This window comes from Leuciscus leuciscus (genome assembly GCF_965113295.1).
Source record: "Leuciscus leuciscus genome assembly, chromosome: 9".
NCBI lineage: Eukaryota > Metazoa > Chordata > Actinopteri > Cypriniformes > Leuciscidae > Leuciscus > Leuciscus leuciscus.
The window spans coordinates 41,770,781-41,785,158 of NC_138733.1; the positions used below are offsets into that span (position 1 = coordinate 41,770,781).

General features: G+C 40.8%; 1 protein-coding gene across 2 annotated transcripts; it reads left to right on the forward strand.

Moving 5' to 3' along the window:
• Positions 1–9,850: 9,850 nt before the first annotated feature.
• On the forward strand, positions 9,851–13,963 carry LOC309505950 (uncharacterized protein). 2 transcript variants are annotated; one of them, XM_082179423.1, is made up of 8 exons: positions 9,851–9,935; positions 10,748–10,819; positions 10,987–11,067; positions 11,486–11,560; positions 11,828–11,856; positions 11,945–12,019; positions 12,146–12,217; positions 12,399–13,963. In XM_082179423.1, the coding sequence occupies exons 1-8, from the start codon at positions 9,875–9,877 to the stop codon at positions 12,486–12,488; spliced, it is 555 nt and encodes a 184-aa protein (XP_082035549.1). In that variant the 5' UTR covers positions 9,851–9,874; the 3' UTR covers positions 12,489–13,963. The 2 variants fall into 2 exon arrangements, with proteins under 2 accessions (XP_082035549.1, XP_082035550.1); XM_082179424.1 differs by having other exon boundaries at positions 12,146–12,211.
• Positions 13,964–14,378: the final 415 nt, after the last annotated feature.

A 14,378-nucleotide genomic window follows, 5' to 3' on the forward strand; every position in this document is an offset into this window, starting at 1 on the left:
ATTATAATCCATGTGTATCCACCTATTTCTGGGGGGCGCTACTGTAAAAAAGAAGATGGGTACAACTTCCGGTGAGGCGGCGGAAGTAGTATATCAATCATATTTTGTGTGCTAATTAGCGAAGAGGCTAAGAGTTTTTCGGATTATTGTTTACTATGTCACAAACCTTTATGAGAGATGTCATTACGGAGCTCAGAGACAACATGTGTTGTTTGCAGTTGTACATATAACCGGACTAAACTAATTCAGTGGCTTAAATGTGAGTATTTTGAACATAAGCCTAAAACTAAATTAGAGTGTTCCTGCCAACGATGGTACAGTTTCCATCACCTCCCAAAAGAGGACGAATCAAAACGTATATGGCTGAAGAACTGAAACTTAAAAACACCCTTGTCACTTCGTTGACAAGAAGCCAACACAGGATAACCCGTACCCAACACTCCTTCTGGGTTACGAGAAGCCACCAGAAAAGAGACACCGACCCAGGACTCGATGTCACAACAACAACAGGTAACATTAATAGAATCAGAATGAGCTTCATTGTCTAGACTAAGGAAAGAACATAATGCGGCGAGCAGGACGAGGCAGAGGGCCGTGAGAGAACGGAGTGAGGCCGGTGGCGTGATTGATAATGAGCGACACCTGCGCGACGCACCAGTCTCGTATCTCTCAAGGAGGAGCGGAAGCATAAAGGAGGAGCGACGACTGTGAAGAGTACTGAGAATGCATTATAAAAACAGGTGGTAATTTCTGAGTTCGCTGTTTAAGCTGGAGGTAGCATGGGGGAAAAAACTGTTTTTGTGCCTAGATGTTCTAGTGCACAGAGATCTGTAACGTCTGCCTGACGGCAGAAATGCAAACAGGTTGTGGCAGGGGTGAGAGGGGTCTGTGATGATGTTACCTGCCCCTTTCTTCACTCTGGCATTGTACAAGTCCTGAAGGTTGGGCAGGTGCAGACCAATTATCTTTTCAGCTGTCCTAACAGTCCGTTGCAGTCTTCTTATATCTGATTTGCTGGCTGACCCAAACCAGACAGTTATAGAAGTGCAGAGAACCGACTCAATAACAGCTGAGTAAAACTGAGTCATCTGTGCCTGTGGCAGGTTGAACTTTTTCAGTTGGCGAAGGAAATACAACCTCTGTTGGGCCTTTTTGACAATGGAGTCAATGTGATTGGAGGTGCAGTCATTTGTGTAGAGTGAAAAGAGCAGTGTGGAGAGAACACACCCCTGGGGAGTGCCAGTGCTGATGGTGAGGATCCGAGATGTGAGGTTTCCCAGCCTCACTAGCTGCTGCCGGTCTCTCAGGAAGTTGATAATCCACTGACAGATGGAGGTGGGTACAGAGAGTTGGGTCAGTGTTTGAAGCAGGAGGGGACTTCACACAGCTCCAGTGATCTTCTAGCTGGTGATGGCTTTCAGGCCTTTCCACACTGATGCAGGATCATTAGCTGAAAACTGTTTTTTCAGCTTTTCAGAGTAGCTCTTCTTAGCTACTCTGATCTCCTTTGTCAGTGTGTTTTTGGCCTGTTTGTACAAGGTTTTGTCCCCACTCCTGTAGCCATCCTCTTTGGCCTGGCGAAGCTGTTTGATTTTTGCAGTGAACCATGGCTTATCGTTGTTATATGTTAAATAAGTCCTGGTGGGAACACACATGTCCTCACAGAAGCTGATATAGGATGTTACAGTGTCAGTGAGCTCATCCAGATCATTGGCTGCAGCCTCAAAAACACTCCAATCAGCGCAGTCGAAACAGACTTGTAAAACCAGCTCTGTTTCGCTGGTCCATCTCTCTACAGTTCTTACTACAGGCTTAGCAGATTTAAGTTTCTGATTGTAGGTTGGGAGAAGATGAACCAAACAGTGATCAAAGAGTCCCAAAGCTGCTCTGGGGACAGAGTGGTATGTGTCCTTTAAAGCAGTGTAGCAATGGTCCAGTATATTTCTGTCCATGGTGGGGCAGGTGATTTGCTGAATGAATTTAGGCAGTTCACGGGTGGGATTAGCTTTGTTGAAATAACCGAGAATGATAGTGAAAAAGTCCGGGTAACGTTTCTCCGTGTGTGTGATCTGATCAGCCAGCTGTCGTAAAGCAGCACTCACGCACGCATCAGGAAGGATGTACACACTCACCAGAATAAACGAGGAAAACTCCCGCGGCGAATAGAAAGGCTTACAGTTAATGAAGAGAGCTTCCAAAATGATAGCATCACATCTTCTTTAACACTGTCACATCTGAACACCTGCCTTCGTTGATATAAAAACATAATCCACTGGCTCTCGTTTTCCCAGATAACTCGGCGACGCGATCCGCTCTGAACTGCAGGAAACCCGTTAGATGTAACGCACTGTCCGGAATGGCACTGTTTCTGTGAACCAAAGGGCAGCCGCGTTTGAAAAGTCAACTTAATGTCACCTTGCTGTTTATACAGAGTGTTTTTTTTTACTTATTACTTATTATTAATATAAGAAAAACTGTCTGCCACAGGTGGCCAGATATTTTGTAACCTCGCATAAACTTATCGTGACGAGCTTGGAAGGCACAATGGTACACGATGACAGGTACCATGCTAATTTCATTCCCTCTTTTAGTTAACATTTAACGTTACAGAATATCTATTTTGAGAATATTTAATGCAGTCGATGTGTCTAGATGCTAATGCCCCTTAATTGTTTTTTTTCTCTCGTTAAACAAATCGTCATTGAAGGACTAACCACACTGCCTGTTGTAGATGTTGTATTAAAAAGACGATGCAGACTGTCTGCTGTACACAGGGATTTCACTACTTGAATTCAAAACCCTTGTGTCTTGTTTGCAGCGTTTTGCTCCCACATCATCAGCATTTCCAGCAGAGGACCAAATCCTGTTGACATTGATGAAGCTTAGGGCGTTTTCACATCTGAAAGTCCGCACCAAGGTCCGAACCAAAGTTCATGTTTTGATATATTGTATACATTCAGTTCGTTTTGGTTTGGTTTCACATTGCAATTATTCGAGCGCACTACAGAACTTTACATGACGTACTTGCGTCCTGTCGTCATCATCTATATGGGCTGCATCTTAACATTGATTGGTTTGTAAACGGACGTGCGTCTGACGTCAGTGTGTTGTCAATTCGGCGGGTAACTTTGACAAGAATGAATGAACAGACGCATATCGTTGCCACTACTATTATTATGGCATTACTCCCTACAGCACCAATTATACTCGAGGCTAGTTCAAATTCGGCAAATGTCGTCCTCGTGCGGACACTTTATCGTCGCCCGCAGGACGCAGGACAAATATGTGTGTGTGTGTGTGTGTGAATCAGCTGGAAGAAACGCTGTGGGCAGGACTGACAGATCTGCACATAAATATTCTTCTTCAGTTGTTTAGGCTACGCGGGAACCACCGGAACTTCCTGTAAATGGTCTGAAAGTCCGAACCATACAGAAAATGCTTTACACTAGAAACGAACCAAACCTTTGTTCAGTTTGATCCGGACCGAGACTACCTCTTTTCCTCGGACCAAATTTCGTCTGTTTGGTCCGGACCGTGGTCCGACTCCGGGGGAGGTTTCACACCTGTAATTTTGAATCGGACCAAACTGAAAAGTCTGAAAATCCGGACCAAACAAGGTAGGTGTGAAAGGGCCCTTAGACAGAACTTTGGGTTTCTCGACCATTTGCGTGCTGGAGATGAGGTGATGGGTGACCGTGGCTTCACCATCAGGGATTTGCTTGAGGAACGGAATGTTCGTTGGATCACATCAGCCTTTAAGCGCAAGAAATGCCAGCTGACAAATGAGCAGGTCACACACACAAGACGCATTGATAATGTCCGCATACACATTGAGGGAGCAATCAGGCGTCTTGAGGTGTACAGGATCCTCTCTCAAACTGTGCCTATTCATTTTGTTCCTAAAATTGACAAAATACTAAGAATCTGCCCGGTACTTGTAAATACCGCTTATTTCTAGAACACAGACACCAAATCTTACACAATCAACATGACTAATCACATGACTAAACATTAGTGGTAGGATGGAAATACAGTTTTTCTGAATTGCTAAAAACACATTTCTTGAAACCATCACCCACTTTCTCAAAACCTTAAACACAAAACCAAATCTTCAAACTACATTCAGAGAACCTCTGACTATTCTGGCAAAATGAAACAATTGCCTCAAAACCATTTTATCTGAGCTCAAAATCAAACAATGCTTTCAGATCATACACACAGCGAGTCAAAATTATAAACACTACAGATTACAGAAAAAAATGGATAACACAGAATCCAAAGCAAGCAGTCACAGAAAAAAAGTATTTTGTAACTAAGTAAACAAATTTTGCAATTACGTAAAAATGTTTAATAATCACAACTTACAGTAGTAAGGTAAATAAACTATATACTATAGGCACTGCAAGTGTACTGAATATTGTATAGTAGGCCTATTCAATGTCTGTATATTCACCACTTGCATACTGTGAAAATACAGTGACCCAACTGCAAAAGCCAAAATGAACAGCATGTTACAATAAAGTACACCCAGAAGAGTTGTGCAACTGCAAAAAAAAAAGAGATTTTATTCTGCTTCAGCATCACGTCTTCATGTTGGGTCCGGCCGGAGGAGTTTCTCCACATCTCAGACACTGTCATCTCTGCAGGCAAAGGGAAAAAGCCTAAAGCCAGATCCAGCCTTGACAACATTCTCCACACCTGCTCTTCCTCATCCTCTTCCTCCTCCTACTTGTTCACCACCTCTTATACACATACTCTTCCTCCTCTTATACAAACACTTTTCCTCCTCTCCCTCTTTTATTGTTTCCATCCACTGTTGATGTCAACATTCAGTGTAACATTTTGAGGCAATTTTGGCTCTGAACTGACTTGTATTATGTACAGCTGGTTTGGTCACATCATTAGAAATAAGTGTGAACAATTTTGAGTCATTGTGTGTAAACGATGACAACTGTATTTGCAGTTGTGTTTAACTTTCGCCTGCCTGTGTTTAGGTTTTTGAAACATAAGTGCATCACAGTGTGAAATGTGTTTTAGCGAGTGAGAATGTGTTTAGCGTTTTGCAAAAATAGTTAATGAGATTTGCAAACAGTGTCTTAACTACCTGAACTTGTTTAATATTTTACAGAAAGAGTGATTTATTTGACAAATTTGTTTAGGCTATTGAGAATTTGGTTCAGAGAATGGGATTTAGTGTTTTAGCAATTCAGAAAAACTGTAAGTACAAGAAGAGGTGATGCAACAGTATTGCACTGCATAAACATACACACCAGGTGCCACTGTGTTAGTGAACACAACAGTGAATACTTGCTGATTGTTGTACTTGTGTACTTTCACAGTATGGTATTGCTATTTTTATTTACTGAAATGTTCTGAACACCACTGCTAACCAAATGTGCCAGTTAATGAATTCAAATGGCACATTAATTTACTCATAAATAAACTCAAAAGCACAATTAATAATTATAAGTTTAATATTTCTTATTAATGTCAACTGCATATATTTTAATTGTTGTTTGTCAGCTCACATAATAGGGGTTATGTGCAACATTCTTCCACGTTCTACAAAACGTCTCAGGTTACGACCTTAACCTGCGAGACACTGCGTCAGAACGCAATGGGGAACACCTTCGCATGAACCGGTGTCTGAAACGCTTATCTAATCATGGCAATCCTATTGGCCGGCAACAGCCTATGACATCATCACTAGTGCGACCCGGAAGTATAAAAGGGGAGCCTGGAGAACATGTCAACAACTTATCGTCTGAGGGGACTGTTCAGCAGGCATCCCGAGGCATGGCGGGAAGACGTAGTGTCTCGTTCCCTGTTCTCCGGGAACATAGGTTACAGTCGTAACCTGAGACGTTCCCTTTCGAACGGGAACTCGCACTGCGTCAGAACGCTATGGGGAACAATCTACCCATGCTGCCATGCTGAGGGGAGTGCATGCCAAATTATGGCTGTGACAAAAAACGTAAAAAAATAGCAGTTTCACTGAAATGCCCAAAACACTCTCCCTTCGGGTCACATACAGGCTGTCAGTGACAGTATTCCCTACAACCACTGCCCAAGCTATAAGCCTCAAAGAGTCCTCCGATACAATGAAGGCCTACCAAGGCTGCTCAAAGGCATTGGAACCAACAACCGTGGAAGGGGTTCCTTTAAGGGAATATGGACAAGGGGTCCAAAGGAGTCCCGTCCAGTCACTTTCTGAGAGGGACATGAAGTCAACCCCACATGCCACCAGGGAGGCTGACCTGGTCTAATTTAATGACCTAGTCTTGCCAACCTGTCTGTTTCCTAAACAGAGTCTCTAACACTTTGCCTCTCACTTGTGGAGGCATCCGATACGGAGGACTGCAGATAGTGGCAGTGATCGTTCACAGACCGGATCATAGAGATGGGCATCCTGGAGAAGAGAACTCAGCATAGCGCTTTCTAACCCTTGCGAACGAGGGGAGTGACTCTACTCGATCCTGGATCTACACAGTGCTTCAGAGCTCTAAGGTTTACATTGCCAACAGGCAGTTTACTCAGCAGAAGTGCTATCGAGGAGGCCTACTGTAAGGCCTACAGCTTCGAATGTCATGGGCGTCAGCACAGGCAGTGCTTCGTCTCTAAGGGAGCATACTCAACCATCGCAAGTGGGAGGGAGTAACTAATCTGTCTCTACCTGAGCCTGGGTGGTGAAGGGTGATATCATATGAGCTATGGGTAGCAAAGTTCTCTAAATAAAGACCCTAACAAGGGGAGTACTATAAGCATGGCCCTGAGGAATGTATCAGGGTCGAGACCTATTGTCTTGTATTTTTTACAAGACAGATTTTACATACTCTACTAAACCCAAGGAAATGGAGGCCACAGTAAGCGGCTAACGACATTCAGCCGTAAGACTCAAATTATTTTATTCAAGGGGCTCAGCGTAAAAAATCCTTTTTCAATTTTAAGGCCTTTCTGGATAAGCTAGCTACAACACTTAGCTCTAAAGGGCAGAGGCCTGAGCATACTGCTTCTTACTTTCTAGAAAGAAAAGGCCTAACAACGCCCATGAGATATCTGCATGGGAGGCTTTTTGAAGATAGCCTGCTACCTATGCTGCTATCTACCCTGTAACACATCTAGCATTCTTAAGCCTAGTGCAAAAGGCTGGCCTTGGCTAGGCGACTGTTGTAGTAAGCCTAAGCCAGAAATCGAGGCGGTCCCGTGAGGGCCAACGCACGAATATAAAGTGACTGAAGTTCAGAGCTATAGTCTCAATGACTCTCAGAAGTGAGAGGAGAACTGCTGCTCTAGTATAAGGTGGCTATCAAGGTGGCCCGAAGAGGGCCAACGCTTGACTTTGTAGTTTTATCTGGAGCTTGACAGAGCGGTGGCCTCAGTAGAATAACTCCTTATAGGGAGGAAGCCATCTCACAGAAAAAAAATTCTATTTGGTGCTCGGATGAATGGTGGCCTCACTAGAGAATTTTTCCATACAGCCAACATGTTCACTACTACAGATTGCCACTACCTATTATATATGCCTGATGACTCTAACATAAGAGGAGGCCTATGGGAAGGGTATGCTTAGCCTACCTATATATGGAAACTTCAGGGCCCTAATTTCACCATCCTATGAAAACCATATCTGTCAGCAGATCAGCCTGGTATGCTTGGAACACCATCATTGTGTGCAAGTCATCACAAGCCAGACCCGCCACCGCATATGCCCTGCCATTTAAGCGTGCTGTCATATTTTAGTGGCTTAAAAGGCAGGGCCGGAGAACTTAGCATTGATGCCTCTCCAGCCGTGAGATAGTTCGCGAACATCTCGTCAATTGGGGCATTGACACATACCCGTATTTGCGCATTCCCTCAACATCAGCGTAGTTCGTTGATGGCGATGAATGCACGCTGAATACGGGTTCTTCCATGCCTTTCCGATCTCATTATGTAGATCCGGCAGGAATGGAAGGCTCACGAGAGCTGGAGCTTTATCGAAACCATTCGTGAAGTTCGTCACGAGCGGTCTCTTCCCTCACGCGCTACAACGACAGCTTCTTTTTGAAGCATTGTTGAAGCGTGTTCCAGAATACTCAACAGCTTAACATATGCGGTGCAGGGTGGCTGTGAGGGTTTGGGTTGTATATCCTCTTCACCCTCATCAGCCATCTCCTGTTCTCTTGGGCTGGTTGTTTTTATACACAGCAGAGCACTCGCTGCTGGATCAGAGGATGTTAGAGACAATACACATCCTCATCCTGCAGTTCACTCTCGTGAGTCTCTGAAGGGCGTGAGAGATTAACAACTCTCTCAACCTCCTCAGCGAGCTCCCTCTGAAAAACCCCATGATTCTAGTCTCTGCTCTGCCTCAACGCAGCGGGACCTGAATCGACCTGTTACAGATGTCTGTCCTCGAGAAGAGAGCAGACGAGAGTGGAGTTTTCTCAAGGGAAAAAACTCACAGTGGCACAAGCAGATCCCTCAGGAACTGATTGTGTATGCTCTGAGCCCAAACAATAAACACACAGGTTGTGTGTCATCAAGTATCAATATCTTAGACACGGATGCACACACTTCCTGAAGCATTTTTCATAAGCCATGATTACCTTTTTGAAGTTTCAGGTTGAAGCGTACAAACAAAGCAGTCCCTGAAGACGAAAAAGCTGTTGACATGTTCTCCAGGCTCCCCTTTTATACTTCCGGGTCGCACTAGTGATGATGTCATAGGCTGTCACCGGCCAATAGGATTGCCGTGATTAGATAAACGTTTCAGTCACCGGTTCACGTGAAGGCATTCCCCATAGCGGTCTGACGCAGTGCGAGTTTTACTACATCCAGCCATCAGCTACTGAGGTAAACACAGCGTAGTAATGGCGACCTTCTAAAGCCGGTGTTTACAGGAGCTACCCCTAATATCAACATTTCAACATTCGTGACATTTTAATTAAAACAAATAAACTAAAGTTTGATCAGAAATAAGAATTTAATTATAATAAGCGAAAATTAACAGTTACCTCAGAGATCACCTACCGCTGCAGATGTGTACAGAAGTGAAAAGCGGAAATGATTAGACCTGTTTTCCGGTTCGAACACTGGGCGCTCCGCTCAATCCCTATTGGCCGTCACCATGCCTTAAAATTTGCAATAAAACTAGAACTATCTTATAACTGGAAAAAGAACTTTTTTTAATGAAAACTGGTGAGACAGCATTACATGGTCTTTGTGTAGGTCTATTTCTTCAGAATATCCATGCACTAAAGAAAGAAAGAAAGAAAAATAAGAGATTTATCTTCTTGTTCGCAAAATCATCAGCCAAACCAGATAGCCTGTGTAAACAGTAGAAAAAAGTTTAAAATACAATGTGTCTCTAATAATAGAGCTAATCTACTTTCTTGAAAAAAAAAAGTATAAACCTGGAGGTAGTATCCATCCTTTCCTTTGGGAGAATCAGGTACTGTCAGTGACAAAATTCTGCCAGTGACACCGACCTCTTGATCTCAAGGAGTTGTGTTGTGATGCTAATAATTACTTGAAAATCCTTGAAAAACTGTTTTAGAATTCAGGAGTCCTGGATAGTAGATAACTTTTCAGTAACAAACCAATTTATCACTAATAATAAAATTATTTTATTTCTAGAATTTAACCGGATGCAGGAAACTGCTAAAAGAAATCTGCGAAACTAACAGTAATTTTCTTGTGTGCAAAAGTAGAGCCTATAAATGGGGTTCAGACCAAATACAGTTTGAGCTAATGTGGTTAACTCTAACTTTAACATGATTTCCACACTCAGTTGGTCAGATAAGAGGAAGTTAACAATTACAGGAGGAGCTGATGGTGTTTAAAGAAAGAGCTGTAACTGTATAAAGAAAAGAAAGAGTGTCAGAAACAGAAAATGGCTGATAGGTGTGATCTGTGTCTGCTGGGACTGATCATTCTCTCTTCACTTCTCACAGGTAAAGACATCTGTATTTTCTCTAAAGACATTTAGTGGAATTAGTCTGGAAAGAGTTCATTTGAACATGCTCAGATTATTCTTGCACACACTCACATTGTGATCTCAGAGTTGTGTATTGATACACACAGATCATGCTGTATTATTCCTAGTCCAGTCATTTTAAGCCAAAATGGGGGTCAACCTTGAACAAATTGCAACAGAAGCAAACTCAACTGATTTTGTATCCTCAGTATGTCCTGAGTAAGGAAAAAAAAAAAGTCCAGAAGAATCCCATTAGGGGAAAGTTTCGGAAAAGACCCAAATATATCCTATTCATACGCCTATTCATTCTCTTTCTCACGTGAATAGGGTAAAAATTTTAACCTTTAGATATCACCATGAAAATTACTGAGTTGATTACTTACATCAACACAAACAAAAAAAGTATTACAAGTTTTTTTTAATTGTTTGTTAACATGGACAAACGGTGCATAATCTAATTACGTATGTGCTAATTTGCATAAATACCACAACAGATGCTCATGTTTCTCTGCGTGGTGTGAATTATAAGTTCAATTTTAAAAGGACACAATTCCACAAATTCACAAAACTCTTATAAACACACTCACAAAAGCTTCTTTGACTCTGACAGAAGAGTAAATCAAGCATCGCTTCAAACTAATGACCAGTTTTAGAAAGTGCTGCACTGTGAAAGAATTGAAACTTGACAGCACAATTTTTTTACTTTTATGTAATATGATGATCAAAGTTAAAATGTGATTGTCACTTTCTATGGTATGATGGATCTGTACTAACATTCATGCTTTACAGCTCGACCTCGTTCAACGCCTCCAGTCACAGACTCTCAGGATCCCTCCACTATAAACTCACACGGATGTAAAGGTACATCATCACATCAGTGCTCAGCAGCTCACACACCATTTTCTTCTCAACCATCAGTTTTAGTGGAGTCTCTAGACGGATAGCGCTGGTTATCTTGTTTGCTAGCTGATTAATAAATGCCATATTGTACAGTATTGATCATCTGAACTAACATTCCTCCCTTACAGCTCTAGATGATTCGACGACAGCAGAGAATCCAGTCCACATCGCAAACTCTACTATAAACACACCGGAAACTAATGCAAAAGGTACATGATGATGCTGCAGATTTATCTAACCTAATTCGGTAACACTTTATAATAACTGCACGCTATTAATCATTAGTTAAGCATTAGTAAACAGTTAATTCATCATTTATAAAGCATTAATAGACATTAATAAGCAGTTTATAAATACAGTTATAAATGCTGTATTCTTGATTTAAAAGCATATCTATAATGTGTTTAATAATTGTATTTTCATACTTTATTAATGATCAGTTCATCATTTCTAAATGAAGTATTGCTTTATTTACAAACCGGTTATTTAGGAGTTGTCAGTGGTTCATAAGATCACTTAGAAAGTGTAAGTAAATGATTACCCTAATAAATCAGTGACAGGGCATAACTCAGAAGGGCTGATTATGATTGACAGCCTCTCTGACTGTGTGCTCGATCTCTTCTTCAGTCATAGGGATCTCCATCGCTTCAGTCGCTGTTCTCCTTCTCGCTCTTCTCTGGCTGAACTGCAGGAAAACAGCTGGTGAGTTTTCAGATTTACTCCTTTACAACAATTAAAAACAGTTCAGATGAGCAAACAAACACGTCATGTTCAGATTGTATGTATCATAGAAAAGTAAATGATTCTCAAACAGAAGTTTATTCCTGCTGAGAATCCCTGTGATGTCAATCTCAAAGAGTTATCAACTCAAACAACAATCATTCTTACCTTTTAATCATTGTAATGCTTCAAAAACATCTTATTGTTCACTTTCTGTGTTTTGCGCGTGTTTTATGATTAAACACACAGATAATAAAAGAGGGACTGTCGACTCGGAGGTGAGTTAAGTAGTGATTTAGATTTGCTTACTGTCTTTAAAGCTCAATGAAGTGTCATTCATGCAGTTTAACCGTTTGTTGTCTGAAGGTCAAAGATGAGAATGATCATAAAGGGACGATTGAGACGATCAACATGTCCATTCCTCCCGCTGCAAGAGCCGATGTGAGTCCTCTAAATCATCAAACATTACGTTCACTGTGATTTACTAAACACTTTTGTGTTTTTCTAAGATATATGTCTGTTCTGTGTGCTAAACTTGATTCTCTGCACGTTTGCATTGATGTTTAGGAGCAGACAGATGATCATGTGTCTTACACTGAGGTCACTTTTTACAAGAAAAAGCCAGTAAAATCGGTCAGTGTGAGTAGATACTTATTCTCCATCACTGTCCACTGACCAGTCCTATTCAGAGACAATCACTGCAGCTTCTCTCATCTATATGAGTTTGACTCTCAGATAAATGAAGCTCATGCACTAATAATAATGATAATAATGGCTGTGGTTCAAACATTGATGGACAGAATCTGTGCTGTTCTTTCAGGATCATGATGATACAGTGACTTGTGCTGGCGTCAGAGGAAGAGAAGATCAACCACAGGTCGAACTTTACGCCTCTGTGAACATGAACTAGACAGACACAAATACAGATCATCATATCAGGAGCAGATCTCTGGTGTTTGGAGGAATTATATATTTGCATGTAAACGAGCCGATATTTGTTGAATGTACTGTGAATATAAATGAGATTTATTGTCTTAAATCTTCATCAGAGCCCGTATTTATCAAACCTCTGAGAATTACTCACAAGAACACTGCTAAGAATTGACGGTTACACTTTATTTTAAGGTGTCATTGTTACACTGTAATTATACATTTAAGTACTGAGTAATATTAAGTAACTACATGTGCTTACTATAGGGTTAGGTTAGGATTAGGGTTTGGTTTAGGGATAGTTGCATGTAATTATACATGTAACATATCGTCACCTTCCTAAAATAATTGGCCAAGTCATTTTTGCAGGTTTCTCAGAAAACACAAAAAACTGAACCTAACTTTAGAGGTTGAGTAGATTTTCGTTCTTCTTGATGCGGCTGCCATCTTGAAAAGCTTGTAAAATTGCCTCAGTCTTTTGACTTAGGCAAAATAAAACGGCCTAAGTTTGACACAGGCCATTATAATACAGGGGTAGAATTGCATGATCTGTTCAACTGAGGATGTGGGCGAGAGGTGGCCAGCATCATGAGGAGATGACTGATGCAAAAAAATAATTTTTGTCAAAAAATGACTTAGGCAATTATTTTAGGAAGGTGATGATATGTAACAATGACACTGTCAAATAAAGTGTTACCGAATTGACTTGAGAGTAAAATAATTCTTGGCTCAAAGTGGATCTTAAAAGGTAGTTATCAAGCATCTCAGTTGTAATTTAAGTGAAGTGTACACTCTCAGTAAAAGGTACAAAAGCTGTCACACTTTTCAAAAGGTACACCTTTGTACCTAAAGAGTGCATATTAGTCCCTCAAAGGTACATATTGGTATCAAAAGTGTACATATTAGAGCCCTATTGAAGGGTACTGTGTCCCAGTGACAGCTTTTGTACCTTTTTTTCGGAGAGTGTCGGACTAAATTTTAATTGTCAGTCTTAGAGATGATTCACGACACTTTGCTGTGCCACAAACGGGATTTTGGATGACGACATCGGCATGGACCAATCACTGAATAGATTTCCTTATTGAAGAATATTCTCAGATAAATTCACATTGAATGGTGAAACTCCTAAGAGGAGTTTTTATTCAGCACACAATCATTTTCTAGAGAATACATTATGATATTCACATTGGAAATTAAAGATAAACACCTTTTCCAACATGTCTTAATTACAAAAATTTGAAACCAGTGCGCTGTTACCTGATATAGCCTAGAGTTTATGATTTAAAATTAATGTTTCTGTTTTCATAATATAATGTTATTTTTTTTATTTCATCTATGTTGAACAGGATGAGTAAGATAGGATCATAAGAGGGGTCAGACATGATTTTGACCACTTTATTAAGTGGAAAATGACACTGAGCTAAAGTTTTTCATTAAATAAAATAGTGTTTTTAATTTATGGTTGAATTTTTATTTTCCTGTAAAACATTTTCATTGTATTTACAGTCTGTAATTACCTACTTTTTTGTAGTGTTTCATTGTTACTGGCTTAAAAGGATCAGTTTTTTTTTTTTTAAGTTTTGAATGATTTTATGTCTTAAATTAATATTAATAAAGGAAGACATATTGAATATTCAAGCGTTATATAGCAATCTAATCTATAATGTTTGTCGGCTATATTTTAGATATTTCTGTAGCTAGTTTTGGCCATTTGATGCATTTTGAATAAGGTATCAACCTTAATGGGTCCAGATTGATCTGGGCCAGATGAGCTGCTTCATAAACAGGTCTGAATCGGATCCGGGCCGGATGAACTGCTTCGTGAACGGGTTTGAATCGGATCCGGGCCGGGTGAACTGCTTCATAAACA